This window comes from Schistocerca serialis, chromosome 11, assembly GCF_023864345.2.
Source record: "Schistocerca serialis cubense isolate TAMUIC-IGC-003099 chromosome 11, iqSchSeri2.2, whole genome shotgun sequence".
Classification (NCBI taxonomy): domain Eukaryota; kingdom Metazoa; phylum Arthropoda; class Insecta; order Orthoptera; family Acrididae; genus Schistocerca; species Schistocerca serialis.
The window spans coordinates 180631638-180652858 of NC_064648.1; the positions used below are offsets into that span (position 1 = coordinate 180631638).

Below are 21221 nucleotides of genomic sequence, written 5' to 3' on the forward strand. Positions count from 1 at the left end.
CAATTGAATCTCAATGTAGACAAATGTAATGTGCTGCAAATACATAGAAAGAAAGATCCCTGATCATTTAGCTACAATATAGCTGGTCAGCAACTGGAAGCAGTTAATTCCATAAATTATCTGCGAGTTGGCATTAGGAGTGATTTAAAACAGAATGACCATATAAAATTAATCGTCGGTAAAGCAGATGCCAACCTGAGATTCATTGGAAGAATCCTAAGGAAATGCAATCCGAAAACAAAGAAAGTAGGTTACTGTACATTTGTTCGCCCACTGCTCGAATACTGCTCAGCAGTGTGGGATCCGTACCAGATAGGGTTGATAGAAGAGAGAGAGAAGATCCAACAGAGAGCAGCGCGCTTCGTTACAGGATCATTTAGTAATCGCGAAAGCGTTACGGAGATGACAGATAAACTCCAGTGGAAGACTCTGCAAGAGAGACGCTCAGTAGCTCGGTATGGGCTTTTGTCGAAGTTTCGAGAACATACCTTCACCGAGGAGTCGAGCAGTATATTGCTCCCTCCTACGTATATCTCGCGAAGAGACCGTGAGGATAAAATCAGAGAGATTAGAGCCCACACAGATGCATACCGACAATCCTTTTTTCCAGTGACGATACGAGACTGGAATAGAAGGGAGAACCGATAGACGTACTCAAAGTACCCTCCGCCACACACCGTCAAGTGGCTTGCGGAGTATGGATGTAGATGTAGATGTTGTGGTCATGACAATGTCCAAACACGACAGCTGCCGTCTGCTGTTCTGTGTCGTCTTCAGACGAATCACCTCACTGCACTGACTCTGTACAACAATCTGTCACACACACACACACACACACACACACACACGCACACACACACACGCACACACTGCTCCACTGCTGTGATGCATGTAAATTGAGGAGCTTAGCATGAAATCCTGGCACACTGGCTCAATGCGACAAGTGTGATCTGCTATTGCGGTGATTAGTATTCTGTCTGTGGCCAATATTTCAAGGCCATGGTCAATACGATGGTGAATTTTCGTGAATCTGTTTCAAGGAAAACAAAAAGGTTGTAACTTGGAACGTGAATGATAGCAAAGGAAAGCGTATGGATAAAAAAAAAAGAGTACATCTCTGGTGTCTTTATTGCGCATCTGCAATGTACAAAGGTAGACAAGTGTGTGGGAAACGCGACAACAGCGCAGCACCGCCAGGTGACGTCACAGTAGGGCCTGCAGCGCTACAAAAGTCACAGGCGGCGCGGAAGTCGGCGGCGTTTCTGCGCAGCACGACGCGGCGTCTTCAGGAGCGGCTAGCGCGAGAAGTCGCCGCACTTGAAGCACTTGCACTCCGCGGGCTCGCGCAGCCGGATGTCCATGGTGGCCATGCCCTCGGCAGTGAGGCGTGCGCCGTCCGGGTCGTAGCAGTGCGACAGCGTCACGGTGCGCTCACGCAGGAAGGACTCGCGGCAGCAGTAGCACTCCTGCCGAAACACACACGCTGTGCTCAGTAACTGGGTTCGGAGGAACGTATTGTACTCAAAGCACAATTTCAGCAGATGTACAATGTCAGAGCATCACTTTGGGAACGCACTGTACTTAGAAAAGAAATTTTTTGAACATACTGTACTCAAAGAACATTTTCAGCAGATGTACAATGTCAGATCATCTCTTTGGGAACGCACTGTACTCAGAAAAGAAACTTTTTGAACATACTGTACTCAAAAACGTTTCAGCTGATGTACAATGTCAGATTATTAGTTTGGGAACACACTGTAATCAAAAAAGAAACTTTTTGAACATACTGTACTCAAAAAAAGAATTTCAACTGACATACAATGTCACAACATACATTTGGGGACGCACTGTCCGCCGAAGAGAAATTTTGTGAACATATTGCACTCAAAACACAATTCAACTGATATTCAATGTCATACTATTACTTTGGGAACGCACTGTACTCATAAAAGAAATTTTTTGAACATACTATACTCATTTCAACTGATACACAATGTCAGATCATACCCTTTGGAATGCACTGTACTTAAACAAGACATTTTTTGAACCTACTGTAGTCAAAACATGATTTCAACTGATATACAATGTCAGATCATAGCTTTGAGAATGAACTGTAGTCAGAAAAAAGTTTGAACACACTGTACTCAAAATACACTTTCAACTCATATACAACGTGTGATCCTACTTTTGGGAACTCACTGTACACAAAAAAAATTTTTTTTGAACATACTGTAGTCAAAACACTATCTCAAGTGATATACAACGTCAGATAATACCCTTTGGAACGCACTGTACTTAAACAAAAAACTTTTTTAACCTACTGTACTCAACACATGATTTCAACTGATATACTATATCTGATCACAGCTTTGGGAATGAACTGTAGTCAGAAAAAAGTTTGAACATACTGTACTCAAAATACACTTTCAACTCATATACAACGTCTGATCCTACCTTTGGGAACTCACTCCACCGAAAACAAATTTTTTTTAACGTACTGTAGCCAAAACACAATTTCAACTGATATACGTCAGATCAGAGCTTTGGGAACGCTCTGTACTCAGAAAAGAAATTTTTTGAACATGCTTTACTGATAAAGTACTTTCAGGTGATATTCGATATCAGACCATTCCTGGGAACTTAAGTTCAGTTAATTCAAATTGTCAGATCACAATTTTTTCAACATGCTGTACTCAGATACCAGTTACTCATTATATCGAGTGTCAGATCACACCTTTGGGAACACACTGTTCTCGAAGCCTAAGTTCTCTTAATGCAACCACTCAGAAAAGAAAGTTTTTGAATATGCTGTAATCAGTACCAATTTCAGATGATTTTCGGTGTCATATCGTACCTTTGGGAACACACTATGCTCAGAACTAAAGTTCTCTTAATGCACACTCTCAGAAGAGAAATGTTACGAACATATTGTACTCATATAAGTATTTCAGATGACACCTCTGAGAACACATTGAACTGACGGTATTCTGAAAGAAACATTCTCCCAAGGGGGCCTTTGTCGTTCTCTTATCATCTCCAGACATCAGCACCCAGACATCGATCTCCAACGTCAGTACGGTGGGGTTCTCAAAACAACACGAACAAATCGGCTTTGCGCATAAAAAAAAATCCAAGCACAATATTTGTAGTTTGTTAGCAAGATCGTCGACAGCTCTGCATGTAGCAAATGCTGTTTGCAGTAATAAAATTGCTGTCAATCGTAAATTCTATATTTATTAACAAATTCGAACATACACTGAATCACAATTAAATTAAAATTCGGTGCACGCATGCCGAAATCCTTTCTGTCGAATAAAGAAGTGTATGTGCGTCAATAGCACAGTTCAGACATCATCCATTTTGAGTAATATCATGCTGGAAAAGATAATGAAAACACGTAACGAAGACGCGGAAGAAGGAGTGCAAGGAACTGTCTAGGTTGAAAGAAGCAAGATTAGAATGTTGACCTCCAAACTTTCGGTGATGATTCGGCATTGTCAGCCAACGATAAACAAGAATCTCCAATAATGCTCGAAAAAACTACTCTAGATAGCAGAGGAAAGAGGACTAAAGAGGGCTGATGATCTGTGAAGAAACAGAAAACACGAAATACACACCGGACGAAGAAACTCAACTGAATGCAAGATTTGGAGAAATCAAGAAAACATGTGTAAATTTAAGTATCTTGGTGAATGGGTCCAACTGAATGGACTTGATGGAGAAACAAACAAAGGACGAAATGATTCAAATGGCTCTAAGCACTATGGGGCTTAACATCTTAGGTCATCAGTCCCCTAGACTTAGAACTACTTAAACCTAACTAACCTAAGCACATCACACACATCCATGCCCGAGGAAGGGTTCGAACCTGCGATCAATGGAGCAGCGTGGTTCCGGACTGAAGCGCCTAGAACCGCTCGGCCTCAGCGGCCGGTCGAAGGACGAGCATAGATCTTAGTACAGAATAGGTAATGTCCTAGAATGCAAAGTTTAGGCACTAGGCGACAGGTGTTAGCACTTTGAGTGCCGTGCTTGTAATATTACGTTTAGTGTTAGAAAGAAAGCCATGCTCATAATACCGCTGACACAGAGGAGTGTTACGCCAGCACTTCCAGTTTCTGACAATGATAATATACAGAACAATAGAAAAGAAAATTGAGGATGTGTTAGATTACGATCAGTTTCGCTTTAGGAAAGGTAATGACACCAGAGAGGCAATTCTGAATTTGCCGTTGATAATGAAAGCAAGACTAAAGAAAAATCAAGACAAGACCTGGAAAAAGCGTTACATTGTCAGATGGCGCAAGATAACCGAAATCCGTAGAAAAATACGTGTAAGATATAGGAAAAGACGAGTAATACAGAGGGGTCCAAAAAAATGCATCCACTGTTTAAAAGTCCATAACTTGCATACTAATTGACGAAGTTGTCTCAATTTTGCTGAAAGTGTAGCTTAAAGTCCAACTTAAATATATCACTGTAGGTGTCCGAAATCGTTACCATTAACATCCACACACAAACGATGCCGCCGAACTGCAGCACGAACTACTGACTGCAACGTGTTCAGTTGGATATTTGCACACGAATGTACGATGGATTCTCGAAATTCATCCAATGTGCGTGGCTTTTGTCGATAAACGACGTCCTTTAGTGTTCCCCACAGGTAAAAGACCAGAGGAATTAGGTCTGGGGATCATCGTAGATACTCCACAGCACCTCTACGGCCTATCCATCTTCCTGCTACATTTTCGTCGAGATACACCCCAACACAATTTTGGTAGTGGGCTGGGGCACCATCTTGTTGAAAGTAAACTCTTCCGTCTCCATACAGGTCTCGGATGGCAGGTAAAATGGATGTCTGAAGCTTCTGAGGGTACACCTCACCGTTAACTGTGCCGTCAAAGAAGAATGGCCCAATCGAGCCCCGGTAAGACAACCCACACCACACATTTACTCCTGGCAAATTCACAGCTTTGTCTGCACGAACCTTCGGATTTTCGGCGGCCCAGTAGATGCAATTGCGGCGATTTACTGTACCACTGAGTTTGAACTGCGCCTCATCAGACCACACAATCATCTCTGCAAACTCTTCATCGTTGCGCACCATGTTAGTAAACCACTCGCAGTACTCCATTCTACGGTCTGGGTCGTCCTCGTTGATTGCGTGTAGCAATCGTGGGATGTAGCACTTCCACTTTGCAGTCTTCAAAATTCGCCGAGCACTTGAGCGACTCACTCCAGTCTCACGGGCACACTGTCTCACACACTTCTGTGGTGAGCGAGTGAATTGTTGTAACACACGACGGGAGTTAGCCGGACTTGTTACTGTTACAGGTCGTCCAGATCGTTGTTTGTGTACATCTTTAACACAGCCTTGGGCTTCATATTTGTCTCGAATGCGACAAATCGTTAAACGTATCGGTGGCTCTGTTTGATACTCATTTCGCCATTGCCGTTGAACCTCATTAATGTTTTCGTACTTAAAATACCACTTCAAAACTGATTTCCTTTCATCGAATACTGAAGTACGTCGTTTATCGACAAAAGCCTTGCGCCAGCCATGTTTACTCGAGTAACTAGGTGCAACTAAGAACAAAACACTGACTATCTGGCGACTGTCATCTGACAAAACAAAACAACGCAATACAACGCTTGTGTGGCGATTGCCTGAATTACTATTATACTACCAAAGATGAGACAACTCCGTCAATTAGTTTGTCAGTTATGGACTTTTAAACAGTGGATACATTTTTTGAACCCCTCTGTATACATGTACAATAACCAAGAGGGAACAATAAGAGTGGGACACGAAGAATAAAGTGCTCGGATTGAACAGGGTGTAACACAGGGATGTAGTCTTTCGCTTCTACTGTTCAATCTGTACGTCGGAGAGCAATGACGGAAATAAAAGAAAGGTTCAAGGGTGACATTAAAATTCAAGGTGGAAGGATGTGAGTTTTAAGATTCCATGATGAAATTGCTATCGTCGAGGAAAGTGAAGAGGAATTCTAGGATTTGCTGAATAAAATGAACAGTCTAATGAGTTCGGACTACGTACTGAGAATAAATCGAAGAAAGACGAAAGTAATGAGAAGCAGCAGAAATGAGAATAGCGAAAAAACGTAACACCAGAATTGGTAAAAATGTCGTGTGACTAGGGCCTCCCGTCGGGTAGACCATTCGCCAGGTGCAAGTCTTTACATTTGACGCCACTTCGGCGACTTGCGCGTCGATGGGGATGAAATGACGATGATTAGGACAACACAACACTCAGTCCCGGAGCGGAAAAAAATCTCCGACCCAGGCAGGAATCGAACCTGTGCCCTTAGCATTGACATTCTGTCGCTTCGACCACTCACCTACCGGGGGCGGACATCAGAATTGGTGATATGAAGTAGATGAAGTTAGGGAATTATCCTGCCTAGGCCGCAAAACAACCCATGATGGACGTAGCAAGCAGGACATAAAAAGCAGACTAGCACTGGGAAAAAGGGCATTCCTGGTCAAGAGAAATCTGGCAGTATCAAAAATGAGTCTTAATTTGAGGAAGAAATTTTTGAGAATGTAAAGCAAAACGAGGATAATGGAATGTGGTCGAATTAAGTCGGGTGATGCTGAGGGAATTAGATTAGGAAATGAGACACTTAAAGTAGTAAAGGAGTTTTGCTATTTGCGGAGCAAAATTACTGATGATGGTCGAAGTAGAGAAGATATAAAATGTAGACTGGCAATGGCAAGGAAAGCGTTTCTGAAGAAGAGGAATTTGTTAACATCGAATATATATTTAAATGTCAGGAAGTCGTTTCTGAAAGTAGTTGTATGGAGTGTAGCCATGTATGGAAGTGAAACATACGCGATACATAGTTTGGACAAGAAGAGAATAGAAGCTTTCGAAATGTGGTACTACAGAAGAATGCTGAAGATTAGATGGGTAGATCACGTAACTAATGAGGAGGTATTGAATAGAATTGGGAGGAGAGGAGTTTGTGGCATAAATTGACTAGAAGAAGGGATCGGTTCGTAGGACATGTTCTGAGGCATCAAAGGATCACAAATTTAGCATTGGAGGGCAGCGTGGAGGGTAAAAATCGTAGAGGGAGACCAAGAGATGAATACACTAAGCAGATTCAGAAGGATGCAGGTTGCAGTAAGTACTGGGAGATGAAGAAGCTTGCACAGGATAGGGTAGCATGGAGAGCTGCATCAAACCAGTTTCAGGACTGAAGACCACAACAACAACAACAACAACGTTGAAAGCACAACATTGTATGGTAGCCATACATGGACTGTGGGGAAACAGGAATAGAAGAGAACGGAACCATTTGAGATGTGGTGCTACAGACGAATGTTGAAAATTAGGTGGGCTGATAAGGTAAATAATGAGGAAGTTTTCCGTAGAATCGCTGAGGAAAGGAAAATATTGAAAACACTGACAAGAAGAAGGGACAGGATGATACATGTGTTAAGACATTGCGGAATGAGTTCCATGATGTTAGAGGAAGCTGCAGAGGGTAAAAACTGTAGAGGGATGCAGAGACTGGAATACATCCAACAAATAATTGAGGACGTAGGTTGCAAGTGGTGCTCTGAGATGAAGAGGTCGGCACTGGAGAGGAATTCGTGGTGGTCCACATCAAACCAGTCAGAAGACTGATGACGCAAAATAAATAAACAAATAAAAATATTAAAATGTAAAGGACTTGACAGCGAAGGATCAGTCACTCTGTTGATAACCCTTTCGTTGTAAGCAGCGGAACGTGAAAATCATGTGAAGGTTGGTAGGACGCCCTTAGCCTTGTAAGTAGGCTGTTTAGGTTTTTATGTTGGTAACGCCGTGTAGCGCTCTATATGAAAATCAATGGCTGTGCTGTGTGAACTCTGTGGTTGGTTTGCATTGTTGTAATTTGCTATTGTAATGTTGGGCAGTTGGATGTGAACAGCGCGTAGCGTTGCGCAGTTGGAGGTGAGCCGCCAGCAGTGGTGGATGTGGGGAGAGAGATGGCGGAGTTTTGAGAGCGGATGATCTGGACGTGTGTCCGGGAGAGACAGTAAATTTGTAAGACTGGATGTCATAAACTGTTATATATAGCCGGCCAGTGTGGCCATGTGGTTCTAGGCGCTTCAGTCTGGAACCGCGCGACCGCTACGGTCGCAGGTTCGAATCCTGCCTCGAGCATGGATGTGTGTGATGTCCTTAGGTTAGTTCGGTTTAAGTAGTTCTAAGTTCTAGGGGACTGATGACCAGAGCAGGTAAGTCCCATAGTGCTCAGAGCCATTTGAACCATTTTTTGTTATATATGCCATGACTTTTGGACACAATTAAGGTAAATGCATTGTTTGTTCTCTATCAAAAGCTTTCATTTGCTAACTATGCCCATCAGTAGTTAGTGACTTCAGTAGTTTGAATCTTTTATTTAGCTGGCAGTATTGGCGCTCACTGTATTGCAGTAGTTTGAGTAACGAAGATTTTTGAGAGGTGAGTGATTCGTGAAAGGTATAGGTTATTGTTAGTCAGGGCCATTCTTTTGTAGGGATTATCGAAAGTCAGATTGCGTTGCGCTAAAAATATTGTGTGTCAGTTTAGTGATGATCAGAGTAAGTAAAGAGAGTAATGTCTGAGTACGTTCAGTTTTGCTCAGCTGTTTGAAAAGCAAATAATGTAAGAGGTTTATCAGCACAGTCATTCATAAATTTTTCTAAGGAGACGTTTCAGGCTGTATGAAACGTGCCTTAGTATTACTCTGCGGAAGCCACGCCCCCAAACATGTGATATACGAAGCTAATCGGCAATTCTAGGTAGAAACTTACGACTACCTGCTACCTGCTGGAAACACATCATTTGATATTAACGGTTCGTAAAACTTTGACTGTTATTATTGAAATCCTTGTGGGAAATATTCGAAATGTATACTAATCGCTTAAATCCTATAAATCGTTTTGGGTGTTTTCACCTTCGAGCCTTTAACAAGCTGCACCTGGTGCCGGCCGGTGAGGCCGAGCGGTTCTAGGCGCTTCAGTCTCAAACCGCACGACCTCTACGGTCGCAGGTTCGAATCCTGCCTCGGGCGTGGATGTTTGTGATGTCCTTAGGTTAGTTAGGTTTAAGTAGTTCTAAGTTCTAGGGGACTGATGACCTCAGATGTTAAGTCCCATAGTGCTCGGAGCCATTTTTGAGCACTTGGTTACTGGTATCTTTGGGTATGATCATGGAGAATAAATATATACCGGGTGATCAAAAAGTCACTATAAATTTGAAAACTGAAAAAATCACGGAATTATGTAGATAGAGAGGTACAAATTCACACACTTGCGTCGAATGACATGGGGCTTTATTACAACCAAAAAAATACAAAAGCTCAAAAAATGTACTACAGATGGCGCTTCATCTGATCAGAATAGCAATAATTGGCATAACGAAGTAAGACAAGGCAAAGATGATGTTCTTTACAGGAAATGCTCAATATGTCCACCATCATCCCTCAACAATAGCTGTAGTCGAGGAATAATGTTGTGAACAGCACTGTAAAGCATGTCCGGAGTTATGGTGAGGCATTGGCGTCGGATGTTGTCTTTCAGCATCCCTAGAGATATCGGTCGATCACGATACACTTGCGACTTAAGTTAACCCCAAGGGCAATAATCGCTCGGACTGAGGTCTGGGGACCTGAGAGGCCAAGCATTACGAAAGTGGCGGCTGAGCACACGATCATCACCAAACGACGCGCGCAAGAGATCTGTCGGACATTTTGTGAACTTCGTTTTTTTTTGGTTCTAATAAAAACGCATGTCATTCCAAGCACGTGTGTCAATTTTTACCTCTCTATCTACATTATTCCGTGGTTATTCGGTTTTCAAATTTATACTGACTTTTTGATCACCCGGTACATAGAGTAAGCTACAGAGTGGAAATATCTATGGAGTGAGCACTGCATTCTGTGCATGTTGTCAACATTTATCTGGAATTGTCACGTGATATCGGGACGACGCTCTTTGTTTGAGGCCTATCCACATTGGATGTCACATCACGTCACGTCAAAATATCCTACAATGCCTTTCGTATGGCGGCATTATTACAGTTCGTCAACCGACTGTCGCGTCACGTTAAAGTTTCTCTGGAAAAAAGTTTTGAAGTTATCATCGTCTGCCAACGCCGTAAGTTAACCTATTTTCACCAAGGTCGCTCGCTTTATAGTGGTTGATTTTGTGCTTTTCTTTCTTCATAATCTTTATTTTATTGTTATTCTCTGTTTTAGTGGCTAATTGCAAATGTTCCGTCGCGACTTGAATGTTGTTTCCATTGAGTGTTCTTAAGCAAGCGGGGTCAGATATCTGAAAGCGAAAAATTATTTAGATTTTATAATAACAGTGACGCCCACAATGTATATAAACAACATAAGTTGAGGAAGCAATCTACATTATATAACATCTTAAGTGAAAATGGCAGCTTTTATGACGTAGAAAACATACAGTTGGTTGTTGTTGTTGTGGTCTTCAGTCCTGAGACTGGTTTGATGCAGCTCTCCATGCTACTCTATCCTGTGCAAGCTTCTTCATCTCCCAGTACCTACTGCAGCCTACGTCCTTCTGAATCTGCTTAGTGTAGTCAGCTCTTGGTCTCCCTCTACGATTTTTACCCTCCACGCTGCCCTCCAATACTAAACTGGTGATCCCTCGATGTCTCAGAACATGTCCTACCAACCGATCCCTTCTTCTAGTCAAGTAGTGCTACAAGCTCCTCTCGCTTATGTAAGGAAAAAATAGATGAGGTAAACAGCCTCAATTTATTTCTTTATAGCTATTTTTGGCGTGTTTGTATCTAGTATTTCGCGCAGCAAATAAATGTCGTTGTTCTGAAATGTCGTTTAATTTCTCAGTACTTTGCCAAACAAAACTGATCAACAACTTACGTTAGTAAGTTTGCTTTGGCGATTAATAACATTTACGACTCTAAGTTGCCCAGTTCCGACCCCATGCTATGACATTTTGAATCACAGATGGTGGCTCATAATCTCACTTTCATCTTTCAGTACTGGACTAAGAGAACTGAAGTGACATGACGTGACAGACAGTGCAAGACACACACTGACGTGGTGATGTTCGTCAACGCTACGAGCCCATTCTATACCAAATATCAAATGAAAATTGTTATGGTGTATACGAAACACATATACGAAAGGCATAGCACCTACGAAGGAAATCTGCCTATACTAGCGATAGAACGATGTTCAGAATGTATAGCGTGCATTTCGGGCTAACCTACGTCATCACAATATCACGTGAGCACAGTGGCGATATATGTTGAAACATAAAATCAGTTCTGCTCAAATGAATGCTCTGTGCAGTGAACATTCTGACGTGCAGAACGAGAATTCTGTTAGCAGCTAAAGTTACGTGATTTTGGGATTAGCCTGTGTATCACTTAGCGTATTTTGAGTGTTATTACTTCGCTGCTACAGATAGATCACCTTCAGATGTACTTTGAAACTTTAAATAAGCGTTTTACAGACATTTTTAACAGTTAGATGTCAGGAAATGAAGCAGAAGTAAAGATATGAATAGCAATAGTACTCTGCTTTCTCGCTACGGTTTCGTAGCTCAGATTCCATTTTATTTACGTTTTTTTCCGTAATGGGATAAGAAGCGACGGCCAACAATATTACTTTACATTTTCTGTTGAACTTTTGACATAGTCGAATCTCTGTTCCAATTAATTACATTATAACAACACTGAACACGGCACCGAAGCGTCACGAAAAAAGAACGCATTTGGTACTCTGAAATTGTTGCAGTAAATGCGGTAAACGATTTGCGTCACCCGCTTCTCCATTATCATTTTCAATATTTCTCTACTTATCCTTCTGCTTCTATAGACAAATGAAACATCTGTATCATTTTTGCGCTATCTCATCAAAAAATTAAACGATACACTATGCACAAAAATAAACAATTATAAGATGAATGTTTGAATTTAGGAGTAATAAAATAAGTCAGAGCGAACAATAGTTTTCTAGTCTTTGTATTGTATTGATTCATGTTGTCGAATCTGTTCTAGTTGGCTAAGTTACAATGACAGTGTACAGAAATCTGTCTCATGGACAAATACTTAAATATATGGAAAGGTTTGAGAACCTGCACAAACTGGAGAAAATCAATCAAATTGTCATGAATCAATTTTATCTGCATATGAACATAGTTCCAATATATGTTACACTGACTGGCAGTTTAGTCACACGCACTTGCTGATTTATCTAGCACTTGTAAAACCATGGCTAGAAAATCGCAGAAATTATGTACACAGTACAAGACTTTGTAATACCGTATTTCGATGTTTTTTAACATATAAAGTGCCTCAAAACAATATGATGTTTGTAATTATACATTTGTTGTACGTACCTATCAAAAGTAAGTGGTCCCCCTTTCACATACTTCTCTCTACATTACAGTGACGACAATACTATACCACAGCTGTTACTAAAACTGAGACGCACAGAAACGTATATAAAACAAGGTGAATACGAGCAATATTCAAGCTTTGCTACTATCGCAAATTGTAGAGAAGCAGGACTGTCCCAGAATAACGTGAGTAGCCTGGTTTGATGTTGAGAACATGCGCGGTATGCTATGCTCAACCCACAGATATACATGCTCTATGGATATACTACTTGGTGTAAAACACCGATAAGAATAAAAAGTCAACAGAAAACGATATTTAGAAAAAATTTCAGTATTGAGATGAAAGAACTAGATATCGAGAAGTATCGATATATTTTCCGCGCCCCCACACGTCCTAGAGATCGCTCTCCAGAGCGTTCACGGTGAGACTCGTGTGCTGCAGTGATGGAGGATACATACCTTGAGGAAGCCGGTGGGCGTGGTGACGGAGGGCTGGACTTGCGAGTTGCACGCCCCCTCGCACTTGTTGACGCCCACCTCGCTGGTGCAGGTCCTCTGCAGCCGGCCCAGCTCGTCGAACTCCTCTGCGGACAGAAAAGAATGCGCTGGTTCCTCAAGGCTCCATTCTGGGTCCTCTTCAGTTCCTGACATATTCACTATGTGATCAAAAATATCCGGACACCCCCAAAAATCTTATGTTTTTTTTTATATTAGGTGCAATGTACTGCCACCTACTCTCATGTACTTCATATCAGCGACCTCAGTAGTCATTAGACGTCGTGAGAGAGAACTCTGCAGAACTGACGGACTTCGAATGTGGTCAGGCGATGGAGTGTGACTTGTGTCACGCGTCTGTACGCGAGATTTCCACACTCCTAAACATCCCTAGGTCTACTGTTTCCGATGTGATAGTGAATTGGAAACGTGAAGGGACACGTACAGCACAAAAGCGTACAGGCCGACCTCGTCTGTTGACTGACAGAGACTGCTGACAGTTGAAGACGGTCGTAATGTGTAAGAGGCACATATCTATCCACACCTTCACAGAGGAATTTCAAAAGTGCATCAGCATCCACTGCAAGTACTATGACAGTTAGGCAGAAGATGAGAAAACTTGGATTCTAAGGTCCAGCGGCTGCTCATAAGCCACACATCACGCCGGCAAATTCCAAACGACGCCTCGCTTGGTGTAAGGACGGTAAACACTGAACAGTGGTAAAACGTTGTGTGGTGTGACGAATCACGGTACACAATGTGGCGATCCGGCGGCAGGGTGTGGGTATGGCGAATGCCCGGTGAACGTCATCTGCCAGCGTGTGTAGTACCAACAGTAAAATTCGGAGGCGGTGGTGTTATTGTGTGGTCATGTTTTTCGTGGAGTGCACCCCTTGTTGTTTTACGTGTCACTATCTCAACACAGGTCAACATTGATGTTTTAAGCGCCTTCTTGCTTCCCACTGTTGCAGAGCAGTTCGGGGATGGCGACTGCATCTTTAACACGATCGAGCACCTGTTCATAATGCACGGCCTGTGGCGGAGTGGTTACACGACAGTAACATCCCTGTAATGGACTGGCCTGCACAGACTCCTGACCTGAATCCTATAGACACCTTTGGGATGTTTTGGAACGCCGACTTCGTGCCAGGCCTCACCGACCGACATCGATACCTCTCCTCAGTGCAGCACTCCGTGAAGAATGGGCTGCCATTCCCCAAGAAACCTTCCAGCACCTGACTGAACATATGCCTGCGCGAGATGAAGCTGTCATCAAGGCTAAGGGTGGGCCAACACCATATTGAATTCCAGCATTACCGGTGGAGTCATTTTCAGCCAGTTGTCTGGATACTTATGATCACATAGTGTAAATATTGTTCTCGCTATTATATGGTTCTGAGATCCTTGCACGTTTAATAAACTCAGAGGAAAAAATTAGTCACCTCTAGATTATTGGAACTAAACTAATGTCTGCCCGAACAAGAGATGAAGGCCCAACGATACCAACCAGCCGACGTGTCAATCTCGCCCCACAGGCGTCCCTAGTTGCGAATATGGAGTGGCATGTGGTCAGCACACCGCACACCCGACGATATATCAGTTTACGAGACCGGAGCCGCTACTTCTCAGTCGAGTAGCTCCTCAGTTTGCCTCACAAGGGCTGAGTGCACCCCGCTTGCCATCAGCGCTCAGCAGACAGGATGGTCACCCATCCTAGTGCTAGCCCAGGCCGACAGTGCTTAGCGTCGGTGATCTGACGGGAACCGGTGTTACCGCTGTGGCGAGGCCGATGGCAGGTCTAGATTAGTAGCATCATTCAATTCAGTGTAATTCCCGTCCTGGATTGGACAACTGCCTGAATTCGGTTAGGAGGTGAGCCCACAATGTTGTCCAGATACGTCGCATCCAGGTTAACCCACACGCTGAGGATTTGATAGTTCTGTTCCACGAAATTGCGGGGATGCCGAAGTCTGTGTTTTATCCGCCGTTCCAACACGTCCCAGAGATTTTTTATGAGGTTTAAGTCAGGTGATGCTGAAGGCCGGTCCAGATGTAGTACGGTGGGGTTGTGTTGAGAAAACCAGTCGCTTGTTCTACCAGCCCGATGAACTTTTCTGTTTCCAGGTTCAAATGGTTCAAATGGCTCTGAGCACTGTGGGACTCAACTGCTGAGGTTATTAGTCCCCTAGAACTTAGAACTAGTTAAACCTAACTAACCTAAGGACATCACAAACATCCATGCCCGAGGCAGGATTCGAACCTGCGACCGAAGCGGTCTTGCGGTTCCAGACTGCAGCGCCTTTAACCGCACGGCCACTTCGGCCAGCTCTGTTTCCAGAATGAGATTTTCACTCTGCAGCGGAGTGTGCGCTGATATGAAACTTCCTGGCAGATTAAAACTGTGTGCCGGACCGAGACTCGAACTCTGGACCTTTGCCTTTCGCGGGCAAGAGCACTTGCCCGCGAAAGGCAAAGGTCCCGAGTTCGAGTCTCGGTCCGGCATACAGTTTTAATGTGCAAGGAAGTTACAACTTTTCTGTTGTCGTTATGTGACTGTGTGAGCAATGGCCGCCAATGAGATGACAGACTCCAAATGTTGATTCTACGCGGTTCCCATCACAATGTTCTCTCGCTAACAGACTATGATGGATCTTCACTCACTATCTGCAGAAATGCCAGTCGGATTTCGCAGTCATTTCGATTCACAAGCCGTGACACAGGTCTCTGGTCTCCATCAGTCGGAATCTTTTGCCGACAAGAATTCTAAAGTCGTGTCTCGTGGCCAGCTGCCTGTCACCACATCTCTTTGCCACATTGAACAAATTCAGCAACTTCACACACGCATGCTCATGGGCGCAGCCAAACACGTTCGACTCTTTTTGCCACCCTGTCAGTTTCTTACATTTGCCCATGGTTACATTCAATGTCCGCCTAGAATACAACTTAGAGATTCGTTGCTTAAGCCAACTGCAGACAGGTCACCTTCTCATGTGCTTCCCCCGAAACACAGACGAAAAAATAATTTCTGCGCGTACGTGTGTGCTATCAACGAAGTGAGTAAAACTAGCTTTGTGTTCTGCCTTATGGCAGGTCTTGTCATGGGGGAAGCATCGTCAGAGAGGTCCACCGCATGAGCGTCTAGGGAAGTGAATCCAGTGGTGGTTTCCTGTTGCCTTCCACTGATGATGATGAAATGATAATGAGAACAACACAACACCCAGTCCCTCAGCAGAGAAAGTCTCCGACCCAGCCGGGAATCGAACCCGGGCCCCTTGGCGTGACAGACCGCCGCACTGACCACACAGCTATTGGGGCGGACGACATAGGAAAGGATCTACTACAGGTAAGGAACAACGGTGTTGTTGTTGCGGTCTTCAGTCCTGTGACTGGTTTGATGCAGCTCTCCATGCTACTCTATCCTGTGCAAGCTTCTTCATCTCCCAGCACCTACTGCACCCTACATCCTTCTGAATCTGCTTTGTGTATTCATCTCTTGGTCTCCCTCTGCGACTTTTACCCTCCACGCTTCCCTCAAATACTAAACTGGCGATCTCTTGATGCCTCAGAATATGTCCTACCAACCGATCCCTTCTTCTAGTCAAGTTGTGCCACAAACTTCTCCCCAATCCTATTCAATACCCCCTCATTAGTTATGTGACCTACCCATCTAATCTTCAGCATTCTTCTGCAGCACCACATTTCAGAATCTCCCATTCTCTTCTTGTCCAAACTATTTATCGTCCATGTTTTCAGCTCAATATATAGCTACACTCCATACAAATACTTTCAGAAAGGACTTTCTGACACTTAAATCTATACTCGATGTTAACAAATTTTCCCTCTTCAGAGACGCTTTCGTTGCCATTATCCAGTCCACATTTATATCCTCTCTACTTCGACCATCATCATTTATTTTGATTACCGGATAACAAAACTAACCTACTACTTTACGTGTCTCATTTCCTAATCTAACTCGCTCAGCATCATCTGATTTAATTCGACTACAATCCATTATCCTCTCTTTGCTTTTGTTCATGTTCACCTTATATCCTCCTTTCAAGACACTGCCCATTCCGTTCAACTGCTCTTCCTGGTCCTTTGCGGTGTCTGATAGAATCACAATGCTATTGACAAACGTCGACGTTTTTATTTCTTCTCCGTTGATTTTAATTCCTATTGCAAAATTTTCTTTTGTTTCCTTTACTGCTTGCTCAATATACATATTGAATAACATCGGGGATAGTCTACAACCCTCTCTCACTCCCTTTTCAGACACTGCATCCGTTTCGTATCCCTAGACTCTCATAACTACCATTCGCTTTCTGTACAAATTTTAAATAACCTTTCGCTCCCTGTATTTTGCCCCTGCCGCCTTTAGAATTTTAGCGGTGTACAATTTGAATTCTTCTTGGGTGTATGAATACTTTGAAGCGTATGAGGGGTATCGACGAATTGACTCAGCTTCTTGTCGAATGGTTTTAGTTTATTCATTTACGTTTTCCAGAAGCATTTCTTTAGAAATCACAATTCTGCATGGTTCTGCTACAACCAAGTAAGTCATTTCTTTGTGGTCTGGCAAAATCGTTTATCTCTGCGAAATACAGGTCAAAAACACGGAGACACCGCGACAAATGTATGCTTGAATGTAAATGGAGGCGACAACCAAAGTTATGGGTTGCGAAGTTGTACACTGAAGAGCCAAAGAAACTGGTACACCTGCCTAATATCGTGTACGGCCCGCGCGACCACGAAGTGGTAGGGACTCGACTAATGTCTGAAGCAGGTACGGAGGGAACTGACACTATGAATCCTACAGGGGGGTCCATAAATCCGTAAGAGTACGAGACGGTGGAGATCTCTTCTGAACAGCACGTTCATCCGAGATATGCTCAATAATGTTCATGTCCAGGGAACTTGTGGGCCAGCGGAATTTTTAAGTTTAAGCCAGTTTAAACTCAGAAGAGTGTTCCTGGAGCCACACTGAAGGAATTCTGGAGTGGTGGGGTGTCGCATTGTCCTGCTGGAATTGCCCAAGTCCGTCAGAACGTAGAATGGACACGAATGGATGCAGGTGATCAGACAGGATGCTTACGTACGTGTCACCTGTCACGAGTCGTATCTAGACGTACCAGGGGTCCCATATCACTCCAACTGCACACGCCCCACACCATTACAGAGCCTCCACCAGCTTGAACAGTCCCCAGCTGACGTGCAGGGTCCATGGATTCATGACGTTGTCTCCACACTCGTACACGTCCATCCGCTCGGTACAATTTGATATGAGACTCGTTCGACCAAGCAACATGTTTCCAGTCATGAACAGTCAGATGTCGGTGTTGATGCGCCCAAGCGAGGTGTAAAGCTTTGTGTCGCGCAGTCATCAATAGTGCAAGAGAGGGACTTCGGCTCCGAAAGTCGATATCGATGAGGTTTCGTTGAATGGTTCGCACGCAGACACTTGTCGATGGCCCAGCACTGAAATCTGCAGCAATTTGCGGAAGGGTTGCACATCTCTCAGGCTGAACGATTCTTACTAATCGTCGTTGGTACCGTTCTCTGTAGGATCTTTTTCCGGCCGCAGCGATGTAAGAAGAAATTTGATCTTTTGCCGGATTCCTGATATTCACGGTGGTTGTTGTTGTTGTTGTGGTCTTCAGTCCTGAAACTGGTTTGATGCAGCTCTCCATGCTACTCTATCCTGTGCAAGCTTCTTCATCTCCCAGCACCTACTGCAGCCTACATCCTTCTGAATCTGTTTAGTGTATTCATCTCTTGGTCTCCCTCTACGATTTTTTACCTCCACTCTGCCCTCACATACTAAATTGGTGATCCCTTGATGCCTCAGAATATGCCCTACGAACCGATCCCTTCTTCTAGTCAAGTTGTGCTACAAATTTCTCTCCAATTCTATTAAATCTTTTTTATTTACCAGATTACCGGTCTCGGTCTTTAATTACCATCATCAGATCTGTTTCATACAAACAGATCTGATGATGGTCATTAAAGACCGAAACCCGTAATCTGGTAAATAAAAAAGATTGTGACCATAGACGTAAATTAAAGGAAACTTATTACATATATGGGTCGCTGTGTTTTTTCGCGACGATGTCGCAGCTTGTGGAACCTTTATGGTCTAGTTTGGAGAGACAGGGGAGTAATAGCTATCCATCATCATTAGCAAAATTGCCTGCAAAATTGCAGGGAGAATGGATAAGAATCCTCATGGGAACTGTACTTATTCGTTGCGAGGCTACTGGAAGCTGTTTTTAAGGTCACATTGTATTAGGGGTGATAACTCCCCCCCCCCCCCCCCCCCCAGTTCTGTACCTTGCGACTGTGACACAGCGCACCCCTCAGTCCAGAAGACAGCAGCCAGCTCACCTTTGATGATGTGGATCTCCGATGGAAGCGTCTCGCAGGCCTCTTCGCCGCCCCCGGCGGGTTGGGGGCGGGCCACGGGGGCGAGGGCGGCCGCCAGGATCACCAGCGACAGCGGCACCACCGACGACCACGTAGACGGGGCCTGCATCCTCCTGTAACCGCACCCACCATTACTCGTTACGGCTTGCGCCTGCCGCACCAGCTGCAAAAGCCCAGCATTCGCAAGCGTATGCATCACGAAGATACTCAAATATTTTAATATGTTGAAACTTCCTGGCAGATTAAAACTGTGTGCCGGACCGAGACTCGAACTCGGGACCTTTGCCTTTTGAGGGGAAGTGCTCTTACCAACTGAGCTACCCAAGCACGACTCACGCCCCGTCCTCACAGCTTTACTTCTGCCAGTACCTCGCCTCCTACCTTCCAAACTTTACAGAAGCTCTCCTGCGAACCTTTCAGAACTAGCACTCCTGAAAGAAAGGATATTGCGGAGACATGAATAAGCCACAGCCTGGGGGATGTTTCCAGAATGAGATTTTCACTCTGCAGCGGAGTGTGCGCTGATATGAAACTTCCTGGGAGATTAAAACTGTGTGCCGGACCGAGACTCGAACTCGGGACCTTTGCCTTTTGAGGGGAAGTGCTCTTACCAACTGAGCTTCCCAAGCACGACTCACGCCCCGTCCTCACAGCTTTACTTCTGCCAGTATCTCGTCTCCTACCTTCGAAACTTTACAGAAGCTCTCCTGCGAATCTTTCAGAACTAGCACTCCTGAAAGAAAGGATATTGCGGAGACATGAATAAGCCACAGTCTGGGGGATGTTTCCAGAATGAGATTTTCACTCTGCAGCGGAGTGTGCGCTGATATGAAACTTCCTGGGAGATTAAAACTGTGTGCCGGACCGAGACTCGAACTCGGGACCTTTGCCTTTTGAGGGGAAGTGCTCTTACCAACTGAGCTTCCCAAGCACGACTCACGCCCCGTCCTCACAGCTTTACTTCTGCCAGTATCTCGTCTCCTACCTTCGAAACTTTACAGAAGCTCTCCTGCGAATCTTTCAGAACTAGCACTCCTGAAAGAAAGGATATTGCGGAGACATGAATAAGCCACAGTCTGGGGGATGTTTCCAGAATGAGATTTTCACTCTGCAGCGGAGTGTGCGCTGATATGAAACTTCCTGGGAGATTAAAACTGTGTGCCGGACCGAGACTCGAACTCGGGACCTTTGCCTTTTGAGGGGAAGTGCTCTTACCAACTGAGCTTCCCAAGCACGACTCAGGCCCCGTCCTCACACCTTTACTTCTGCCAGTACCTCGTCTCCTACCTTCCAAACTTTACAGAAGCTCTCCTGCGAACCTTGCAGAATTAGCACTCCAGAAAGAAAGGATATTGCGGAAACATGGCTTAGCCACAGCCTGGGGGACGTTATTCTACAAGTAAAACTGAAGGAAAAAGTGCATATAAACATAGGTCCGCAAATGTTTAGTTACAGAGTTACGGCTTATAAAAGATTTTGCCTGAAATTTAGCACTTTCTCTAGTATGAAGCCACGCAAAACTCTGCCAGGTTAAGGTAAAGCACGATTTTCATTTATTTTGTTGCTATTGATCTGGTGAATCTAATGACGTGTATCTGCAGTAGTTTTCCAGAACTTCCAGAGAACCAAAGGTTATTATACAAGTAAATTTGTTTACTTTCCATTTAAAATGTACAGACGTTTATGTCATTGTTGGGAACCGTTAGTGAATTGTTTCAGCCGTTACCTAACCTTGAAACGAGTTAGTTTTCTGCATTGTTCAGTGAAAGAACACAATAACAACACTATTTAAGTGAAACCACGTAGTAACGATTGTAGTTTGTAAATTATTGATGAAACAGGGATGCCTTTCAAATTTACGACAGAGGAATACGCCAATATGGTGTTTATTTATGGCAAATGTGATGGTAATG

General features: G+C 43.9%; 1 protein-coding gene across 1 annotated transcript in view; it reads right to left on the minus strand.

The window, feature by feature from the left end:
* Positions 1-1123: 1123 nt before the first annotated feature.
* The window catches only part of LOC126427070 (partner of bursicon), a 31253-nt gene continuing 11155 nt past the window's right edge, over positions 1124-21221 (minus strand). The window contains exons 2-4 of the mRNA XM_050089246.1: positions 19270-19421; positions 12853-12977; positions 1124-1466 (exon numbers count right to left, since the gene is read on the minus strand). Coding sequence (XP_049945203.1) covers positions 1296-1466; positions 12853-12977; positions 19270-19417 — 444 coding nt within the window. The 5' untranslated portion in view covers positions 19418-19421 and the 3' untranslated portion in view covers positions 1124-1295. The remainder of the gene's footprint in view (positions 1467-12852; positions 12978-19269; positions 19422-21221) is intronic.